Source organism: Lathyrus oleraceus, chromosome 1 (assembly GCF_024323335.1).
Source record: "Lathyrus oleraceus cultivar Zhongwan6 chromosome 1, CAAS_Psat_ZW6_1.0, whole genome shotgun sequence".
NCBI classification, from domain to species: Eukaryota; Viridiplantae; Streptophyta; class Magnoliopsida; order Fabales; family Fabaceae; genus Lathyrus; species Lathyrus oleraceus.
In genome coordinates, this window is record NC_066579.1 from 330674798 (window position 1) to 330692266 (window position 17469).

The window sequence follows — 17469 nt, forward strand, 5'->3', positions numbered from 1 at the left end:
TAGGTTATTATTATTGTTTTATTCTTATTTTTATTACGACAATATTGTTTTTTATTTTATTTTGAGTCCAAGTCCTAGAGCTAAGTCAACACAATCAGCAGGTCAAAAAAACACCAAAGACATGAAGAGTGGAATAAAAAATGGACCAAAATGTCAAAAAAAAAAAGAGGAAACAAGTCTTTTCATTATTGATGATTTCAATCACATTCTAACATGCCAAAATTAATTCAAAATATAATCGAATCTTTCTAAATCTAATAAAACCTAGACCTAATTTCACACTATAAATAAAACCCTAAATTTTACAACAATCCCATTCACGTTTTACAAAAATCACAATCCTAAAGTTGTTATTCTTCACATTGAAGAACAACAACACTAAACCCCAATCCTTGAGATTAGCCTCTGCCGATTCTTCAAGTAGTACCTTGCAGCCACAAAAAAAAATATAAATTAAAAACAGAAGAAGGAGTCAGAAGAAAGGTTAAAAGAAGAGAGGATTCAAAAAAGGGAAAGAGAAAACATTACCTTTTGTTCACTAGGGAATACCTCATCCCCGTAGGTTGGTGATTCATTTTACTGGACCTTTGAAGATTTGCCTTGCATGCTTAAGTTATTGTGTTTGTTGTGTGTTTGATTTGGGATTTTGATGGAGACTGGTTAGGAATCTAGGGTTTTATTTTTGGTTCTGGAATTTTGCTTGAAGTTTATGTTTTGATGTTTGATTTGGGTTTATGATGTTTTGATCTACTATTTGGTGTTTGGCTTGTGCTATTAGGACAAGTTTAAGGTTGTTTATGGGTTAATGGAGGTTTAGGGTTGAATTTGAAGATGAATGTTCATCAGGATGATGAGCATTCATGGTGGTTGAAGGTTATGGGTTCATGTTAAGGTTCGTAGGGTTCTTATTATAGGTTAGGGTTCCTCAGGGTTCTTTAGGGTTCTTATGGGTTAGGTTTAAGGTTCATCATTCATAGGGGTTTCTGGACTTAAGTTGTTAGGGTTCATGTTAGGGTTCATGAGTTTGGTATGAAGGTAGTGGGCGACACGGTGGTCGACATAGTGGGATGATGGTTTTAGGGGTGACCGGAGTTGGGTGGGTGGTCAGAGTGAAGAAGAGATGGGAGAGCGTAGAGAGAAGGCTGAGAAGTAGAGATATAAAAAATAGGATAAAATGGCTCATTTATGAAGGGGGTTCATTTTTATAATCCCTCTGCCTCTCTCCTAATGAGCCACACACGATAAAATTGGCAGCCAATAGATTGACATACTTTGACCAATACCCTGCACACACGCCTACCACAATTTCCTTGTTCCCTCATAACCACCCCTCTGATCAGTTGACCCCTTGATGGTCAACTGATCCGACGCCCTGGATCCCATCATTGACTGGCCTGAGTATTCTAAATAGAAGGCCACATGTTTTTCCATATATTTTTTGTTTTTTATTTCTTTTATTTTCTTATTTGTTTCTGATTTTCTACTGGACCTCTAGGTATTGGGCCTAACCTTTTGCATTTTGCACACCATTTCTTTTTCCAGTTAGCACAAGATACACCCCCACTTTAGTTTTAATTTAATTTTTATTTTTGTTGTCTAGTTTTTAATTAGTGGTTTGATTATTTTAATTCTTAATTCAATTTTAGTTAATTTATTTTTTAAATTAGTCTTTTTAATCTAGTTTCCTTATTTTTTAATTTCGTCTTTTAATTTAGTGGTTTTAGTTATTATGTTTAAACCTTTATTTTAGGAAAAAATAAAAATCTAAAAATACTTATTTATTTCTATTAAAATTTAAAAAAAAAATCATTTAATTTGTAAATAAACCTTATACATACATCAAACTATTTTCATAATTCAAAATAATTCAAATTCTTGAAAATAAAAATGGACGGGTGGATGATCATCTATTATGTCCCTGAGTAATTGATTGGTTGGCGTACGCCACAACGATTGATAATTTAAATTCAAAATGATTAAAATCAACACAAACTCATCATATGTATTTTGTTCCCTTTCACACTTACTTTAAAACTCTTTTCTTAAAAAGGATATGAAATCATTTCGACGCGAAATACAAGTGAACGCTTTAGCCTCCATCGTTCAAGCATACAAGCCAATGTTTAAATGCAAGAACTTAACTTAAACTCTATTCTATAAAATCAATCAAAACACACTTATTTATTATCGAACTATGATGATATGAATTTCTCATTGCACCTGAGAATACGTTGGCATAAGGTTTTGAAACTTTGGTGAGCGCACTAATTAAAAAACGTTTTTCCTTTTCTATTGTAAACAACTTCTTTTTTGTAAATATCTCTTTTGTAAATATTTTAATAAATAAGTAAAACACCTACAAACATTCCATTAACAAACCATTATTTGTGAACTATAGGAGATTCTCGTTGAGTACAACGAAAGTGAGGGGTGCTAATATATTTCCCTTGCATAACCGACTCTCAAATCCATATTTGGTTGCGGTGACCATCTTATCCTTTTACCTTAGGATTTTATCGTTATTTTCCCTTTTCTTAGGATTAAATAAAATTTGGTGGCGACTCTTTTAGTCATCCACGAGCCTGCGATGCACTCACGAGATCATATTTTTTGAGATGCGACATAGTGGTTCACAAAGAAGTTTTCTTCTTTTTTCTCTTTCTATTTTTTTTCTTTCTTTTTGGATTGAGATATCTGAGGAGTGTGCAGTTGCCGATGGTTTTTTTTCCACTAGCCTTCATTGCTTTAGCTTATATATATCCTCTAAGTAGGGTTTTCAAATTAATTTAATGCCAATATTACCCTTGGGCCCAAATTGTGTGATAAATTTGGTCTAAATGAATCACAAATATTCTTAACAAGAACAAATAAAATCAGACTAATTATTTCATTTATTCTTATTTATTTTTCTTTATTATTTTGACTAAAAAATGAAATAAAAGGAATTAAATCGAGTCAAAAGAAGACGCACGAACATGCTAAACAAGCAAATAAAGGCACTAAAATAGTATACATGAAATGTAGTTCAGTAAAACAGACAGTCACATACCAATTATTGTAGTTTAAAATATCATGATGAAAAGGCTCGAACTGATCAAAATATGAACGCGCAAAGATGCAAAAAAATAAAATGAGCACACCAGATTAAACTAAATGTAATGTATTTCAATAAAACAAATTATTACATGCCCAAACCTGAAAACACCGTTCATCGATTTTACGTGCAGTTAAGGAAATGATTCAACCGGTCTGTCTACAAAACTGAAATTTTATTCTAGGCGCAACAAAACTGATTGTCTGAAATTTTTAAAATGCCTGGACAAAATTAGGGTACGACAGCTCCCCCAATTTTATTATCCTTAACCCGAGAGTACGAATGACAATCGTCTTCATAGATAAGTGATGAAATATAATTAAATACAAAGGACCTAACATTTGTCCTTCAAATGGAGATGAAAGGGAATGCAATGAAACAAAATAAAATAAAATAAAATTAGGCTTGATGAAATGCCTTTATTGGTGAATGGAAATGCAAGGTGGACTAACTAGGGATAGAAATGGTCAATACTCTGATTGCTTACATCGGTAGGTTGATCAACAAGTGATATATTCTTTGAGCATTAATAGGAAAAAATCTTCCAAAGAAGTTCTTCCGGGGAAGACTACTACTGAGGTTCCCGGTGGAAGATTCAAAAGAAAACTCATCGGGGAATCTTCTATCGAGCCTCGCTGGGAGGTACCTGTTGTCGAGGTTTACATGGAAAATACCTACTTTTGAGATGTATTGGGATATACTCTGCCAAGATTTACCACAGAGTCTACTGTCGATATTTTATTGAGGAAATTCCTTATACCAAGGTTTAATTGGGAAATTTTCTACCGAGATTAACTAGGGAATCTACTATCGAGATTCTATTGAGAAAAATACCTTATCCTGAGGTTTAACTGGGAAATCTTCTGCTGAGATTAACCAGGGAATCTACTGCCGAGATTTAACTAGGAAATATTCTACGGAGATTAACTAGGGAATCTATTGCTGAGATTCAATGCTGAAAAAAATACCTTCTGCAAAGGTTTATTGGGAAATCTTATGCTGAGATTCAATACTAAAAAATTACTCGTTCAAGGTGGAAGGGATGCAGGCTTTTGTTCTTAAAGAAAAATTCAAGCTTCTTAGATGAAATCTTAAAGTGTGGAATGTTGAAGTGTTTGGATGGTTGGACTTGAGGATAGAGAAGGTGGTTATAGAGTTCAATGAAATTGACAATTTGATGGTTAATGTTGATCCGAATTTTAAGGTTGGGTTAGTTCAAAACTGGAAAGAAGCTTCAAGTGAAATTTGGAGAAATCTCAATTTAAGGGAAAACATTTTTGCCAAAAGTCTAGAATTCGGTGGTTAAAGGAGGGTGATCAAAACACGAGTTTTTCCATGCAAGTTTGAAGGAAAGGATAAAAAGTAATGCAATAGTGTTTGTTCCTAAGGAAGGGGATGTCACTTTGAGGATGTGGAGGGTGTGAATGGAGAGGTGAAGAGAATTTTTTAGGAGAGATTTAGGGAACAAAATAACAACTGACCTGTTATGGACGGGGAACAATTTAGAAGGATTTCAGTGGCTAATTGTAAAACTTTAGAATTCAAATTATCGATTGAGGAAATTAAAAGAATCGTGTGGGATAGTGATGGAACACAAAGTCCCAGATCTAATGATTTAAATTTTGAATTTATTCACATGTTTTAGAAATTGTTAGAATCAGATTTATTTAAATTTATAAAGGAGTTTCACTCAAACAACATGCTTCCCAAGGAAGTAACTGCATTTTTCATTGCACTTGTTCTGAAGATTCCAAATCCTCAAGATTTAGGGAATTATAGGCTTATTTGTCTTATTGGATGCCTATAAACAATATTTTCAAAAGTCTTGGCTACGAGACTCAAAATTGTTCTTAACAAGGTGGTGTCAATTTCTCAAACGACATTTGTTCTAGGCAGACAGCTTTTGGATGGATTTCTTGTGTTTAATGAGATTCTAGACTTAGCAAGAAAGATAAGAAGGATTATTTGCTGTTGAAAGTCAACTTTGAACAAGCATACGATTGCGTTAGTTGGAATTATCTTAGGTTTGTTCTCATGAGCATGAGTTGTGGGGTGAGGTGGTTGAAATGGATGGAAATATTGGTTAATTGGAGTCCAACAAACGATTTTAAGGTGGAGTGGGACTTAAGACCTTGGGACTCTATTTCCCCTTTTCTCTTTGCTCTTGCAACTGAAGGTCTTGCATGTTTGATCAATAAAGCATCAAGCGTTAGAGAGTTTGTTGGACTCGGGTTCAATGTTTTCCATGAGCACATGATTCTCTAATTCACAGACGATACCATTCTTATTAGGAAATGGAGTTGAGAAAACTCGTGGAGCATGAAAGAGGTGTTGATGGGATTTAAAATGGTGTCGGGGTTTAAAGTCATTTTTTTCAAAATCAGGTTGTATGGTATTAATGTTAAAGAATCATTTATGGAGGAGGATTCACAATTACTATCTTGCAATATTGAATCAATTATATTTAAATTTTAGGGAGTTCTGTTTGGGTGTAATCCGAGAAGGTGTGATACTTGGCGTCCCCTGATTATTGGTCTGAAGAGGAAACTTTCATCTTGGAAAGGCATGAGCCTTTCAGTCAGAGGTAGAGTAACACTGTTGAATTCCATTCTTTCAAGCCTCGTGGTGTTTTTCATGTTGTTTTAGAAAGCTCTAAAGAAGATTATAAAGGAGATAACTCAATTATAGAGCATCTTTCTTTGGCGAGGAAATGAAGAGAAGAGGGGCATAAATTGGGTTAACTAGAGAAAAATGTGTAAGTCAAAAGAAGAGGGTGGTATGGGGGTGAGAAACTTTGAGACTTTCAATACGACGCTTCTTTGCAAATGGAAATGGACGATGCTTCAATATGGTAATTCTATTTTGAGGGACTTGGTAACCGCCAGGCACTGTAATCTGCATAGTCAGGTTCTGTGTGTAATAATTCCAAGAGGTAATAAAAATTATTCAATATGGTGGAAAGATTTGTATTGCACTGACAGGTTTGTTTGCTTGTGTGATAATTGGTTTGCAGTGAATGTTTCAATTCGAGTGAGCAACAAAAATAGATCTATGTTCAGGAAATTGGTTAGGAGTCTCTCCTTTCTAGAACACTTTTCTAGCTCTGTTTCTAGAGTTTGCTGATCCAGATGCATCGATTGCAAGCGAGTTATTGAGAAGATGGAATTTAGAATTGGTGCTTTAATCTGGAACCGTTTGTTGGAAAACCTGAAGCATTTAATCAATGTAATACTATGATTATTTTACTAGGGGTGTACATGGGTTGGGTAAACCCACAAAATTCGGTTAAACCCATCCAAAATGATCAAAAATAGTGGGTTTGAATGGGTAAGTGGGTCAATATGGTTTTCGAAAATGAAAAATCGTCCTAAATAAACCCAACCCATAAAACCCACTCAACCCATAAATTTCACCATTAACTACTATTTATTTTTTGTATTTTTGGGTCTCTTAATGAATTGATATATAAACTAATATATATATTTTTATGATTTAAATTTAGTTGAAGATACTAATGTTGAAATCAAGACTTCTTTTTTATTTGTGGATGATATTTGAATAATGTTCTTGGCTTTTTTTTTTTTGTAATTTGATGATGACTTTGATGTACTCATACTTGGTTGATTCAATTTTAAGCTCTTATTTTGTGAGTCATGATTTTGAATTATTTAGGATATTACACTTTGATTATTTTGATGCTAATACTAGTGAGTTATGAGTAATTTATGTAATTCTAGTTCTATGTAATACCATAATACAACTTTGATTTTTACAAATATTTTATTATAAATTTTATAGAATGTTTAGACATTCGATGTTAAAAGAATAACACTAATATGGCTAAACTATTTTTCAGAAAAAATAGTTGGGACATATTTTGAAAAAGAATATGACACATCATTTATATTTATATAAGAAAAATAAAATAAAATTGAGTGGCCCATTATCCAAACTGACAAAATAATATTGTGGGTGGTTATTTTACGTCACTCAAACCGGTATACTCAATATAGTTTGAGTTTTGGTTTTGGCAAAATCCAACTTAAACTGACCCATGTACACCCCTATATTTTACTGGAAGGAATATCTTTAGATGTCTAGAAAGTTGGCGAGTTTAGATGTCAAGAGTTTCTAGAATAGATTTGGCTTGGTTGAAGATGTAGATCCATGAGATGCTGATCTTGTGAAAGAAGTGATGCAGATTTGGCATTCCAAAGCTCCGTCAAAAATTAAATTTATGTCTGAAGGGTTTTACTCAATAGAATATCAATAAGAGATCAACTTGAAAGGAGATGAATTTTGCACAACACTTATGAAAAGGTTTGTGTGTGTTGCTTCGAGGAAGATGAGAATTTATCTCATTTGTTTTTTTGCAAGGTGGGTTTGAAAGTGTGGGAGAAGGTGTTTGTGTGGTTGGATACGGAGGAGGTCAAGAATGAGTTTGATTTGGATGGTTGCGGCCTGGTGTTTGTGGTTGCGGATGAACAACATTATATTTAATAACATTATTAGTTTCATAAATTGATGATGTTTTGTCAAAAATCAAATTTATTTCTTGGTATTGAATTGTTGTTGGAGCCAATCATAGGGTGAGCTGTAGTTTTTACAACTGATGTAAAAGTCTTTGCAACATTAATAATCGGTAATGCTACATGTGTATTGGATTTGAATACCTTATACTCCATCAATACATTTTTGCTTATAAAAAACATATAATAATAGTACGATCCAACTAGTCTTTACGAAACATGTGGGCTCACAATTAAATTAAAACCTTATTAGTTATGTATTCTCTATGAGGTGCTTAGAACAAGAAAAACCGTACTTGCATTCCAATTTCCCAACACTGAATTTATTTGCATCCACGACTTTGCAGGAAAGATAATTAATTACCTTATATATATTAGCGTCCAACGGGGATACTTCGTATCCGTTTCTCCGCTTTTTTAAATAGGCACAAATGTCAAAATATAAATATATATTTTTTATTTAATTTTGTTTTTGATATAAATTATTTTTGTAATAAACTATTTGATATTCTTTCTCATGTTTATGTGTTCTTTTTTTTAAAACGCACATGCAATAAATTATAAAATACCGTATTTTTTTCTTAATTTTTGTTTTAAATTAAATTAATTGTCAATTTAAATCTCAAATTAGTTTCTCTCATATATATATATATATATATATATATATATATATATATATATATATATATTGAACATTGTGTAACTTTTTCTTTGTGGAGCAACATCTTTATGAGAGACACGTCACATATTCACCTAAAACCTTAAGGTGATAGTGGGTGGGTTCTCTCACTTAAAAATGTTCAAGTCTCCACATTTCCAACCAATATGAGACTACTATCTCTCAAGTGTGAGTTCACAATTCTCCCTCCCAAGTGTGGAAGCTCTTTTTTACTTCCACAAACTATTGTACCGCACGTTTCTTACTCACCACCCTGACGTCGTTGACACTCTTCAACAAAAGATGATTTCTTATTCACCACCCTTGTGACGCCGTTGACTTTCGATACAAGTAAGTCGGTCCCTTTCTCGAGCCAAAGGCTCATGATACCATTTGTTGGGGAAGTTTTTCACTATGGAGCATTGAACATTGTGAGACTTCTTCTTTATGGAGTAACACCTTTTTTAGAGACACACCACATATTCACTTAAATTCTTAAGGTAATAGGTGGGTGAGTTCTCTCATTTATAAATGTTCAAGTCTCCACATTTTCAACCAATGTGGGACTATTACTCACACTACTCACATTTGATACATTCTCAACACTCCCCCTCAAGTGTAAGTCTATAATGCTCCCCTTCAAGTGGAAGTTCTTTTTTAATTCCACAAACTATTGTACCGCACAAAACGTTTCTTATTCACCATTGCGGCACCATTGACACTCTTCAGCGGAACATTTTGTTGGGGGAATTTTTCACTATGGAGCATTGAATATTGTGAGACTTCTACTTTGTGGAACAACACCTTTGTGAGAGACACACCAGATATTCACCTAAATTATGTGAGACTATTACCTACACTACTCACATTTGATATAGTGTCAATAAATATATATATATATATATATATATATATATATATATATATATATATATATATATATATATATATATTTATATTTATATTACGAAAAGCTGTTTTAACCAATTTTTAACAAAATATTTTTAGTAATTTTTAACAAAAAATATATAATACTATAAATGTTGTTTCAATTACACTTTTGACTCCATAAATTTTTTAATTTGTGCAATTTGGGACCCGACATTTACTTTGTTTATGGTTTCGTACGGTTTATGGTTTTAAGAATTTGCACAAAGATGTCCTTAACTTTATAAATGATTGCATCGGGTATACAGTTGGTAATATATATTTGGAAAACTTTAGCACATATTTTCTCAAAATTAGTTAATATACGATGTTATTAATGGAGTTGTTGAGGAAGGTGGTTATGAAAAGGATCATCTGGAATTTATAGATGATGGTGATGAGACACAATGTCAGAAACATTCGGATATTCAATTGCTAAAGTAATTTCGTTATCTAAAATAAACAAACGTGGTTTAAGTAAAGAATGATGTTTTCTCTTATTTGTCTCATTTTCTTTCTTTCTTTAAACAAAAATAACAATTAAATTTGATTACAAGTGCTATTGGAATATATTATGGGGTTTGATTAACCCGTTTTGATTTTTTTTATAAGTTGAATGAATATTTAAAAAATAAGATGAAAATTGTTTAAATAATGTATGATTAAATGCAATTTTAATCTTTTTAGTTTGATATTTTTTAATTTTTAACCCGTCTATTTTAAAAATAAGTTTTTTTGTTTTTAAGTTTTATTTCTCTTGAGATTTCTATAGTCTCCTTCTAATTTTGCAGACATGGCGCCTTTATTAATGACGTGACATTGCTACAATAACACTATGTCAGATTTTATGTCTTTTTTATTTAAAATTTTCAATTTTTACCTGACTTTAGCTTATGACAGGTCAGATATAAATTTGTTAATTATTACTTGACTTTAGGAAGTAATAATTAATTTTAATTAAAAATGACATAAAATCTGACATGGTGTTACTGTAGCAATGTCACTTCATTAATAAGGGTGCCACGTCTGTAAAACTGGAAGGAGACCATGTAAATCCTAAAGGAAGTAAAGTTTAGGAATCAAAATCCTGATTTTTAAAATAGGGGGACTAAAACTTAAAAAACATCAATTAGAGAGACCAAAAGTGTATTTAAGCCAATAATTTAAAAGTATAATATAATATAAAAAACTGAGTGAGACTCATTTAAAGAACCCAAATGAGAATGATGTATGTGGGTGCTTTGGTGAGGATGGTGATGTAGGGGATGACGTTAATATTGATGATGCCAGCAACAAGTCAGATTTTGATGACACCGTGATGGGATTGAACCAATATACTCTTAGGTGAGACTATAAATCAACAAAAGGAATCAAAAAGAAAAATGTTATGATCTTACTAGAAACCAAACACCAATTATTGTTGAAGAATTTAAATAAGAGAGCTAAATAATTCGTACTCATTGGTTAATATGTTTATTCTAATCCTTTTATCTCGGTTGAACCCTTATGAGTAACTTGAAGGGTGTTTAATATTTCTTTTTGTAGAGTTACAATGTAAAACACGAAAAACTCATACATGCGTATAAGGTAATATTTATGATAGTTTTGCTTTTAAATTGTACTGCACCATTTATTTATCTTTTTTGGCTCTATTGGGATATATGAAATTTTATCTTTCACTATCTATTCCCCGACACTGAAGGTTACTATGTTTCATATTTACTTTTTTTTATTATCTTTGACATTTGAAGTGACATTGTTGATATATTTTCTATCAAGTCTTCCCATGATCTTGATAAAATTCTTAGCAAACATAACAATAGATTTAGTAATATTTTCATCAGTGTAATAGGTTACCTGGTCTTCATTATTACCTGTATTGGCTTTAAGAGTTATTCATTTACTCTTCTTCTCGAATTTAACATCAATGACATCTTAAAGGTGTGAAAGAAGCCAATATATTCATCAAATTTCAGTGTGGAGACATTTTGTGATTCCTCAATTGCAGTAACATTCATGTCAAACCTTTTGGGAAGAGATATTATAATTTTTCTCACAAGATTCTTGTTTGTCATATTTTCACCGAGAACAAAGGAGTTATTGACAATGCTAGGGAAACGAACATTAAACTCAATAACAATTTCATCCTTCAACATCTTCAAGATTTCAAATTTAGTGGTGAAGAGTTGAAGTCTTGCCATCCAAATTTGGAAGTTTTCTCATGAGCTACTTCAATAGTTTCCCATTGTAAAAAGAATTAAAGGCACAATAAATTTCAAGAAAAGCTTCATCTTCACTAGGTGTCCAGTCCTTTTAAGGTTTCACGAGTTCAGAATCTTCATCGCATTTGATTTATGGAGAGGAACATACATTTATGGTAAATTTCAAGGTTTTTCTATCCATGGGCTTAAGAAAGGAAACTGTGTAAGCCTTCTAGTAGTCATAATCAGTACTATCAAGAATCGATGGACAATTAATAAATCCTTCATCCTTGTTATTTTTCATCTTAAATAGAAAATATTAGATACCCTATAAGACACCAAATCAGAATGGGGTGTCTAGTCTAATGCCAATTGAAATTATATTTGATCAGTAGCAAGATGTCACATGCAATGTTAAAAAAATATGCCAGAAATGGTGATCTGAATTTATTGATGAACAATTTAAACATATAATAAATAAAAGACACAAGGAATTGATAACCCCCCTCGGTGAAATTCTCACCTACGTCTACATGATTGTAGCCCAATGGAAAGGAAATTCACTAATTATAAGTAGTCAATAGTATACGACGATCTCATCTGAATTATCCAAATTTAGTGCACTTTACATAACATTACCGTGAATTTCAACTTAAGCTCTTTGATTATAATCTGCCATCATGCACTAGTGCAGAAAGAAGATTTTACACCCGTTTTTTATACATATTACACCCGTTATGATAGGGTGTAAATTCAAAGGGTGAGATATGTATGAAGAATTTACACCCGTTTTAAAACGGGTGTAAAAAGAGAATATATTACACCCTATTTTAGATTTAAAAAAAGGGTGTAATTGGTAGATATATACATTAAATTTTAAGACATTTACACCCTATTTAATATAAAACGGGTGTAAATTGTCACCTATTACACCCTGTTTTAGATAAAAAAAGGTGTAATTGGTAGATATATACATTGAATTTTAGGACATTTACACCCTATTTAATATAAAACGGGTGTAAATTGTCACCTACATACATTGAAGTTAAACGAATTTACACCCTATTATAATTCAAACGGGTGTAAAATGACAAATATTTACACCCTATTTTTGATATATCAAATGTAAAATATCTTATAATTACATTTAATTTTAACACATTTACACCCTATTTTGTGTATGAAGGGTGTAAAATATCTCAATTTTTTTAAAAATATTTTATTTGAAATTTCATTAAACCAAATATTTTTATATATTCCTGGATATTCAATAAAAAACAAAAATAACCAAAACAAACATTTCTCTAATCTTTAGAATCTTGCACCAAGTCATACATCAACAAAAATTGTATTCATGTAAGAAAAAAATTCAACCACTTTGTCCATGTAACTTGTACCAATAAATCATTCATGGAACAAAAATATATCTATATATAAGTTTTTTTTAATCGCTTCTGTTTTGTCATTAAATCTTTCTTTTCCTGGTTCTCTTGCTCTTCAACCTTTTGCAAAAAGAATTGAGCCCAAAGTTGTCGGATGTGATCAATTGACTCTTTTTCATATGATGAGGTGTCTGTGAATATCTGCAAGTTCAAACATATAATAAATTAAACAACTACATGTTAAAACAATAATTTACATGTTTTTCATTAAATATATGTAATATAAAATACCTCATTGAATCTTTCAACAATACAAGCATCAATAATGTCAAACATATTTTTCATGACATAATATCCACATGCCCATCCGTTATCTTGTTGATGCCCCTGCATATAAACTCCTAGTTACATTAAAGCCACCAAAAACAACAACATCACAAACTTTTTTCCTTTTTCACAAAATTTGTACCAACACTAACTTTCTTCACTCAACATAGAAACACATACAATTTTAGTTGGTTCAGAGCATGTACAACTATAATTTTATCACCATAAGTGCAATTCAGTAATAAATATACTACATGTTTATAATGATAACTTACAAATATATCACTTGCAATTATAAAATCGGAATTTTCTTTTTCTTTATCTCATTTATAATAATATAAATAATCAAGATACCATGGTCCAGTAACCCATGCAACCTGCACTCCTAGATAATCCAGATGATTGGCTGCAAAGGAAGCACACGCAAGAAATTAACAATTAAGGATGGTACTCTAGAAACAAACTTCACTTGGTGAGTTCAAAGACATGAAAATGACTTAGAACGTTATACACACCCAATTTGGGAACCTCTCCCGCACCAACTCTTCAAAAACAAGTTGATCCACCTGATAAAATGAATATGTATTTGAATATGTCAAAAATTCAAACAGTAGTTATTTGAGCATTACTGAATTTACTCAAATATCTTTATAAGAATAAAATACCTGAGACTCTATCATATCCTCTGAAAAATAGCCATCAAAATAATCATCTAAAATGCCCATTAAGGTCCTGACAAAAAATTATAGTTAGAGATAAAACGCAAAATTAGTTCAAATTTGCAATATTGAAAAGATGATGCGTAAGTTTGGTGCCATTCTGATAGCTTCTTATTATGGGCAGTTATGGGTTATGTGTGTTTCTGTTAAAGAATAAATAGAGAAAGGAAAAAAAATAGATTATGGGATAGTTTTTGAATGATTTTGGGAGGGAGAGACCAAGCCTTCGAATTTCCTGGATAGGAATTGCTATATATTTATTCGATCATTGTCTCTCTAAATTATCCCTAATGTACTAGTGTGTTAATTCTATATTAATAATATAAACTTCTGTTTAAGACAAATTCTGCAGAGAATTGTTCTATCATTTCTATTTTCTTTTCTTTAATTTACTCCCTATAAATACCAGGTTTCTATCACATTCCTTCATGACAGCAAAGCTCAACAAATACAGGAACATTTAATATTATGAAGCTAAATTGAAGTGCAAATACTGAGTATATACTCTAGAAATCTAAGGAAGCTTTATCAAGACCTACCAAAAGGCATTTTCTTCAGGCATCAAAAGCAGCAATAAGCCAGCAAAAAAATTCATTGCCTGCAATTTGAATTATCCCAACATGTTAAGTCAGCGGATTATAGAAGTCGCGAACATATATTACAGTCCATGTGATAAGGTATACAATAAATTCTGGCTTAAACTATTTCATTATCCATGTTGTGGTACAGATCATTAATATTCATGAATCAAAGATATGAAAGGTGTCGTGAGGCCTTAACCATGGCCCTTTGCACCTTCAGTCAGACATGCAGGAGTAAGACAGCATCTTAAGACAATGTAGCAATAAGAGAACATTTTAAGAAGATGCAGGAGTAGGACTGTATCTTAAATATATGAATCATTCCTATCATGCTTTGTACACATTTCAAGCTCAGCGGTCTCTCATATGAGAAGGTTGATATAGATTTTATAAACTATAAACAATTTATGTATAATGCCACAGTGGTACAGATCATCTTCAACTAATTATAATATCAACTTGGGAAACAAAGTAATGAGTGAACAAATTTTATGAGTGATCGGCTCACTTATATGTACATTTTTTAATCTAGACACCTTATTAAATTGTTTGACAGAAAGACCTTTCAAGCAAAATACATCAGAACCATATTGAAAAATACTAGGAAAACTTCTTTTTGAAAATATGAAATTATATTCAGAATGAATGACCTGGCAGTAACCAACAGAGGGATTGTGTCGAGCATATGCAGTAAGTAATCGTCTCAAAGCATTTCTACCATCCTCATCCAAAGCAGGATGACCAGGAAATGTCCGTGGCAGATCCTGCACAAACAAGCAACAATTTGGCACATTAGACAAAAGTTTATTCTATAGCATCGTAAAGATAATATCACAGCATCATAAGTAAGGAGGTGAAGTGTCAAAGGTAAGGACCTTCTCAATCTGTCCTTTCCATTTTTCTGGTACATGTATGAGTTCTGCATTTATTTTACCATCATTGTCATCTAATTGCAAGTTTTGATGATTACTTTTAATTTCAGAATCACCATTGGAGGCTAGTAGATTCTGATAATACTTGTCTACTCGTCTTGCTTTGACACCCACAAAAGCTTGCCAGAGCTGAAGCACAAGAACAAACAAGGGTAGCTCACCAAAAATAAAAACACTTCACAAGAAAATGGATGGGATGTCTCGTGTATATATAGGTTACCTCTCCCCTAAGTGCCATTGGCACTCCCCCACGAACAAGAACTTCCAACTCTTCTATCCAAGGACACGGAACCTGCAGTGGTGCAGCATCAGCAGCAATCCCATTTGCAGAGGTACTCAAGCCATCAACACGAGGAGAATCTGGACTAGGATCGGACCTTTCAACATCATAGAACTCGTCCTCAGAGTCTTCCTCAAATGCTCCTTTTGGTGATTTAGCATCATCAGAATGAGATAGTGATTTCTCAGTTTCAGCGATCTTCTCGTCTTTTGAAACACCATTCTTGTTTCTTTCATCTTTTACTGATGCAGTTTTCTTCTTTACACGGGCACTCATCATATCCTCAATAATATGAAGAGATGACCTTATGGTTGACCATAACTGGACTCTATGAATCTTAGTCACTTCAGATGCTGGTAACTCCTCCTTTTGACTTCCATTTTCAATTGTACTATCTTCACTGCCAGGGACGTGCCCGCTTGTTTGATGTCCATCAACACCCTTCTCTAAACTCGCATCAACTTCTTCCCCGACAACCTCGTCCCCAGAAACTTTCTCATCTTCTCCCACAGCTGAGGCCAATTCAGAAGACTCCGTCTCTGCCTGCCTATCTAAAAATGACTTCCACTTCTCTGACCTTTCCTCCTCTTCCTCCTGAAACCAAAATTGAGTAAGTTTTAAGATCAAAACAACCGCCAGATTGAAAAAAACCAACATTGCGTGAAATTTCCTTCCCATTATTCTCCTATTCTTTCCTCTAAAACAAAAGAAAAATAAACCAAAAGCACTACAAGACCTTGTATATATTCGCATATTCACGGTATCTTTGCAGGTGCTGAGGTCTCACCGTAAACCCATAGGCATCCCTGTTCACACCAAAATACAAATCAATTTCCAAAAATCAAAGTTAAACCTCAACAAACAATTACCAAATGCAGACTAGATTAACACAGGAAAATCCATAACTAAATCAATTAAATCCATCAAAACAAAAACTAAAAACACTAAAACACACACGGACTCATTCACTCAGCATTGACTCATTCTCAATAATTTGATTATCCAAACACTAAACCAAAAATGGAAAGTTGAATATCACATAGATTCAATAGCAGAAATAAACTAAATCATCAACCCTAAAAAACCGATGTAGAATTAGAACTAGAATTGAACGGATCTAGTAGAGAATGAAGTGATTATACCTCTTGTGATCGAAAGTAATAACAGGATTTGAAGTTTTGTTAGTTTTCATTTCGTAGATTTGATTTGAATCAGAAGAGAAGAAATAGGGTTGAAAATACGAAGATCTCGTTTTACTTGATTTTCTGCAACTGTATTTTGTAAGCAGCAGCTAGTAAGAAGAAGAGTGAGAAAGTTGAAGAGAGAGAAAGAGAGAGAGCACATGCATAGAGAGAGAGAGAGAGCGAAAATGGCGTCACGTTATTAAAAACATGTGCTGCGTGATAATAGCTTCACGGAAATCCAAAAGTTGTACTTAGGGATTCCTAAATTTACACCCTATTTTAATATAACGGGTTTAATATAAATTTAGTCATTTATATTGTTATAATTATACACCCTATTTTTAAATATAGGGTGTCTATTGTTATATTAATATTCCAAAATTTACACTCTATTTTAATATAACGGGTTTAATATAAATTTAGTCATTTATATTGTTATAATTATACACCCTATTTTTAAATATAGGGTGTCTATTGTTATATATTAATATTAAAATTTATTATTTTTTTAAGAAAATTTAAGATTAAACAAATAAGAATAATAAAAGTTATTGTTTAAGGCACGAATATTTTATTTTTATTTTTAAATTTACACCCTTTTTTTGAATATCAGGTGTAATATAGAGTTGATAATAAATAATATTTGAATTTACAC

The 17469-nt window shown here is 32.3% G+C and overlaps 1 protein-coding gene across 1 annotated transcript; it reads right to left on the reverse strand.

Annotated features, from left to right (window-relative positions):
* Nucleotides 1–12836: 12836 nt before the first annotated feature.
* On the reverse strand, nt 12837–16990 carry LOC127105235 (GTPase-activating protein GYP3). The gene is made up of 12 exons (XM_051042403.1): nt 16773–16990; nt 16367–16436; nt 15571–16224; nt 15294–15479; nt 15069–15182; nt 14377–14435; nt 13784–13850; nt 13630–13684; nt 13473–13524; nt 13299–13326; nt 13083–13178; nt 12837–12992 (listed from the first exon to the last, which is right to left on the reverse strand). Exons 1-12 carry the CDS (start codon nt 16820–16822, stop codon nt 12837–12839), a joined length of 1587 nt encoding a protein of 528 aa, XP_050898360.1. The 5' UTR covers nt 16823–16990.
* Between the last annotated feature and the right edge of the window lie 479 nt (nt 16991–17469).